The sequence below is a fragment of the Mesoplodon mirus genome (assembly GCF_964341445.2).
Source record: "Mesoplodon mirus genome assembly, chromosome: 12".
Taxonomy (NCBI): domain Eukaryota; kingdom Metazoa; phylum Chordata; class Mammalia; order Artiodactyla; family Ziphiidae; genus Mesoplodon; species Mesoplodon mirus.
In genome coordinates, this window is record NC_138988.1 from 44,319,435 (window position 1) to 44,325,134 (window position 5,700).

General features: G+C 45.6%; 1 protein-coding gene across 1 annotated transcript; it reads left to right on the plus strand.

Moving 5' to 3' along the window:
* Window positions 1-645: 645 nt before the first annotated feature.
* RPL14 (ribosomal protein L14) lies at window positions 646-4,344 on the plus strand. The gene is made up of 6 exons (XM_082638394.1): window positions 646-726; window positions 1,244-1,345; window positions 1,942-2,036; window positions 3,551-3,650; window positions 3,741-3,794; window positions 4,008-4,344. The coding sequence occupies exons 1-6, from the start codon at window positions 724-726 to the stop codon at window positions 4,287-4,289; spliced, it is 636 nt and encodes a 211-aa protein (XP_082494520.1). The 5' UTR covers window positions 646-723; the 3' UTR covers window positions 4,290-4,344.
* Window positions 4,345-5,700: the final 1,356 nt, after the last annotated feature.

Below are 5,700 nucleotides of genomic sequence, written 5' to 3' on the forward strand. Positions count from 1 at the left end.
AGGATCCCACGTGCCGCGGAGCGGCTGGGCCCGTGAGCCGTGGCCGCTGGGCCTGCGCGTCCGGAGCCTGTGCTCCGCAACAGGAGAGGCCACAACAGTGAGAGGCCCGCGTACTGCAAAAAAAAAAAAAAAAAAAAAAAAAGATTAAAAGATAAAGCAATGGTAAAATGTTACCACTTGGGGAATGTAAGTGAAACGTTTATGGGAATTATTTGTACCAGTTTTGTAACTTTTCTGTAAAGTCTGCATTATTTTAAGATGAAAGGTTAATAAAATTACTGGAGTCACTTACGGAAAGAAAAAATCTAGTATTAAGCCATTGGTAACATTTAGACAAAAATCGGGAGAGAACGTACTGAGTAGCGGAAGGAAAGATGGAAGAACGTTAAAATAGGAAGTCGAAAGGAATGAGGACAGAGTCACAACGGAAAGCACAGTTTCTGTGCCTTCACCCTTAAGTCTTAAGAGACAACCTTCCTACAAATTACCCGCGGTATCAACTAAGCCAATCCAGCGATTCCAAGTCCGGGAAAAGGAGAGCGGCTTCCGCACGCTCCGGCGAGCTCCGGCTTGTTTTCCCAGTGAGCATGCGTGCGCGTACGGGCGAACGTCCCAACCAATCGGTGCCCACGTCGGCGTCTCGTTCATCGCAGGGGCGGGGCGGCCTTCTACACATGCGCACAGTCGGGTGGGCTTTCTTCCTTTCCGCCGAACGCCGCCAATATGGTGAGTGTCCTACCCGTGGGCTCCAGGTCTGCCTGCCATGCTGTTCCATCTCTGCTTGGGTTGGGGAGTGGAGGCGCGGAATGGCGCCCAGTGGGTCTTAGGTGGCGCGCGGTGAGGGTCCTCGCGTGGGCAGGACATGGAGTTGGGAGCTTTCCGGATGCGCGCCCGACGAGCGCGTGTGGGGCCCGGTAGGCCTGGCGCTGCCTGGGGCACGCGTGCGCGCTTCGTCCCCCTGCGCCGGACCGCTGGGGTGGCCAGTCGCTTGCCCCGGCCGCTGGGGCCAAGCCGGGATGGGGCTGGTGATCCGGCGTGCAGGCCCCGTAGGCCAGCGGGAACTTGGCTTTTGCCGCCGCCGCCTCTGCGGATTTCGTCTATCTAGGTTGTTCCATGGCACCTGGGCGTGTTACCCTCAACATTCTTTTTCCCTGTTCTTAACCACGCTACCTTTAAGCTGCAAAGCCTTGCAAACTAGAGAGTATGTTTAATCATTTTTTTCTCCCCCACCTCTCAATTTTAGGTGTTCAGGCGATTCGTGGAGGTTGGCCGGGTGGCCTACGTCTCCTTTGGGCCTCATGCCGGGAGGCTGGTCGCGATTGTAGATGTTATTGATCAGAACAGGGTAAGTACAAAGGAAGAGTGTCACAGCTTCACATGGCAGTGGATGGTATGCAGTGTAGGTGATAATGGTAATTGTCCCAACAGACGTCTTAGGATAGGAGTACTACGGGTGGTAGCTTTATTTTAGGAAACAGCCAGTGCAGATAGGGGTTAGGAGTATGGACTTGAATTGGCGGGTACTGCTGGGTTTGAGTAATACTTATGCTCCTTCAGCTAGGCAGAGTTTTTAACTAATGATGGGCTAAAACGTAGGTGAGGTTTAAATCAGTTATTATGTTTAAAGCAAGTTTAGAACAAAGCCAGGCACACAGAATGCCATTATTTGCTATTGTCACTATTAGAACAGCACAACTGAGGGATTGAGCAAAGGCCGTGAATAATCATAAAGTTATTTGTTGGGAATGCAAGGGTTAACGATTTTAAATTATATGTAGTTGGGTTTTATGCTGTGCTACTATTGCTAAGTCTTTTTAACCTTTAAAGAAAAGCATTTAAATATAAGGATTTGATGATTCTGAAAGGAATAATATATAGAGTATCTGCAGTTTGAATGCTGTTACATTTTTACACTGAGATCCTTGATTTTACGTCTTCTAGGCTTTGGTGGATGGACCTTGCACTCAAGTAAGGAGACAGGCTATGCCTTTCAAATGCATGCAGCTCACTGACTTCATCCTCAAGTTCCCACACAGGTAACTATCCACCAACCGTCACCGCTCCCCTAGTTTTGTTAATGCTAGCAAAAGTTGGCTTAGTTTAATTTTAAAATGTTTTTGCTATTTTGTTGTTTTTCTCTTGAGAACATAGTAAGCAGTGTGAAAGTGAGAGCAGTTTAGAAGAGGGATTTACATCGTAGAAGTGGACAGGCATTATTTACTTCTAAAATTCCCTGCGGTCCAGTAGTACTCTGGCTTTCCCTTTATCCAGATTTCCCATCCTTTTTCTCTTGTTCCCCTTTCTTTCAGGTTTTACACAACAAAAGCCTCCCTATATATGTGGTTCCCACAACATATGTTAGTCCATTTTAGCTTCAGAACAAAACTACCGATTGTCTCTTGCAACTCTATCATTAGTTGAGCTTTTCGTATGTGTCGGCTATTAAATATTTAATATACATCATCTCCTTATGACAGCCACAAAGAGGTTCTATTCCCAGGTTATAAGGGATTGAGGCAGTCATTCTGTGATTCTTGACATGATTTAGGTTATAGAAGTTAAACACTATGGTGTGTTGCTGTGCAGTGACAGTTGTTTGCAATGGAACATGCGCTGTGACATATTACTAGTTTATTTTCTAAGCATACTGGGTTTTGATATTTGAAAGGAATTTCAAAATGATTATAATTCCATTTTATATGGTGTTTGAACACAAATCTTTATAAGCGTTATTGTACAAAATAAAGGCATAAGGATTTACTTTATGTCATTTATGAAAAGGAAAATGCTTTCTACACATCCAGTATTTGAGTGATATTGTATACATGATCAGGTGATTTTTAAACCCAGAAAGTGGAATGGTTTGCATATTTTTATTAAAATTGTGTGGGGCTTCCCTGGTGGCGCAGTGGTTGAGAGTCTGCCTGCCGATGCAGGGGACACGGGTTCGTGCCCCGGTCCGGGAAGATCCCACGTGCCGCGGAGCGGCTGGGCCTGTGAGCCATGGTCACTGAGCCTGTGTGTCCGGAGCCTGCGCATCCGGAGCCTGTGCTCCGCAACGGGAGAGGCCACAACAGTGAAAGGCCCACGTACCGCAAAAAAATAAATAAAATAAAAATAAATAAATAAAAGTGTGTGTTTGAGATTATAAGACATCCTGGCTTAGTGAACACCGTTCAAACAAGTAAAAGATATTGATACATTGTGCCAGGTGGTGTGTTTTCTATGGAGACAACTAGAGCTGGAAGTAGAAAAAATGAGAAGGGTTCTTTTGGCATTTTCCTTATGCTTTTTTAATTTGAGGGGTATAAATTGTGCTTTTTCAGAGGATGAAAAGCTGTCCTTGGATCTATGTGGCTTCAAAGATGATATCTGTTTATTTATTTTTTGGCTATACCAGGTGTTAGCTGTGGCATGCGTGTGGGATCTAGTTCCCTGAGCAGGAATCGAACCTGGGCCCCCCTGCGTTGGGAGCACGGAGACTTAGCCACTGGGCCACCAGGAATGTCCCAAAGATGGTTTCTTAATCTATGGTCTTGGCTCTTTCTAGTGCGCGCCAGAAGTATGTCCGAAAAGCCTGGGAGAAGGCAGATATCAATGCAAAGTGGGCAGCCACAAGGTGGGCCAAGAAGATTGAAGCCAGAGAAAAGGTAATGATTTAGAGTCATTTGAATTTGGACCTTTTCTGGGGAGGATTAGAAGGTGGTATGACAGAGGTTGCTTTATTTATTTTTAAACAGAAAGCCAAGATGACAGATTTTGATCGTTATAAAGTCATGAAGGCAAGGAAAATGGTAAGTTTTTAATTAATTCAGGATTGTTGTATTCCAACCCTAAACTTGTTTGTCTGGTTAATTCTGCTTGCCTAAGCTTATAGACCAAAGTTGACTTCATAGGAGTCTTAGACATCATAAGGGTTGTCTTCTGTACATATATATTCCATACATATAAGATGGACATGTGTTTTGTATGCATATATGATAAACACTTCTATTGAAATTTTTCAGAGGAACAGACTAATCAAGCTTGAAGTTAAGAAACTTCAAAAGGCAGCTCTCCTGAAGGCTTCTCCCAAGAAAGCACTTGCTACTAAGGGGGCAGCTACAGCAGCTGCTGCAAAGGTTCCAGCAAAAAAGATGACTGCTACGGGTAAGAAGGCTCCAGCCCAGAAGGTTCCTGCCCAGAAAGCTGCAGGCCAGAAGGCAGCACCTCCTCCAAAGGCTCAGAAGGGTCAGAAAGCTCCAGCCCAGAAAGCACCTGCTCCAAAGGCATCTGGCAAGAAAGCATGAGAGCATAAGAGGCTGTTATAAACAGAATAAAGGTTCTTTTTGACATGCTGGCAAATCTGTTTAATGTATGGATTAAAGTCTGTTACTGGGGCCGGGATTATGAGGCAGATGATGGTAGGGCTGTTAATGTTGTCATTGGAGAATCAGTTCCTTAGTCCCACTCTGCCCAGACTCAAAGTCATCACACAAAAGTTGTAAGTAATGTTCTCATGGGAAATCATGATAATTAGACCACTGGGTTAATTTTTTTTCCCTTGTACAAATATATTTCCCATAAATAAGTAAAATCCCAGCTGCTTTTGATGCTCGAGTTTAGTAAATTTTCTTATAAAAATAAACTAGGAAAACAAATACATTATACATTGGTTCCTTAAAGTTTCTGGTCCACAATCATTTCTAATCAAAAGCTGGCTTCTGGGCTTCCCTGGTGGCGCAGTGGTTGAGAGTCTGTCTGCTGATGCAGGGGACACGGGTTCATGACCCGGTCCGAGAAGATCCCACATGCTGCGGAGCAGCTGGGCCCGTGAGCCATGGCCGCTGAGCCTGCATGTCCGGAGCCTGTGCTCTGCAACGGGAGAGGCCACAACAGTGAGAGGTCTGCGTACCGCAAAAAAAAAAAAAAAGGCTGGCTTCTGAGCCTCACTGGGACAAGGAGGACAGCTCATTTTTGCTTGGTGGTATTAATAGGCAGGTGATACAGGAAATGGAGGCAATTTTGGGTTACCTGCCCTTGTCTGAGGGGGTTTTCTAAAGTGGAGTCTTCAGCTTCCAACCAAAAGAAAGATGGTGTAAGGAGAAGGGTGGTATGAACCTCAGGAATATAGAGGACTGGCCAGAGACCACTGGACCCAGAAGCCAGTTGTTGGGTCTGTGTTGGGCAGGTGGGGTGTAAGAAGCCATAGGGTGTTTTTAAATGGAGTGATACCTGAGATTCAGATGTGCTGTTGAACTGAATGAAACGAGGGAACAAGAGTGGGAAGGTCACATGGTGTCAAGCTTGGCCGTATTCCTTACCTTGACAAGAGTCCAAAACAAAGTGGCAGTGGTGATGCCATTTGGTAGTCTTGATAATTAAATAAGTGATGTCTTCTACTAGTCTCTTGGTTTACCACTGGTGCTTCTGTCCCACCTTTTCTTCTTGGATTAATTTTTTTAAGTTTCATGAATTGCATTCTCTAGTATTCCAGGTAGCGTTCATGAGTAATAAACTTTTGAATGCTTGCTTGTCAAAGTTTTTTTTTTTTTTTTTGCGGTACGCGGGCCTCTCACTGTTGTGGCCTCTCCCGTTGCCGAGCACAGGCTCCGGATGCGCAGGACCAGCGGCCATGGCTCACGGGCCCAGCCGCTCCACGGCATGTGGGATCCTCCTGGACCGGGGCACAAACCCGTGTCGCCTGCATCGGCGGGCGGA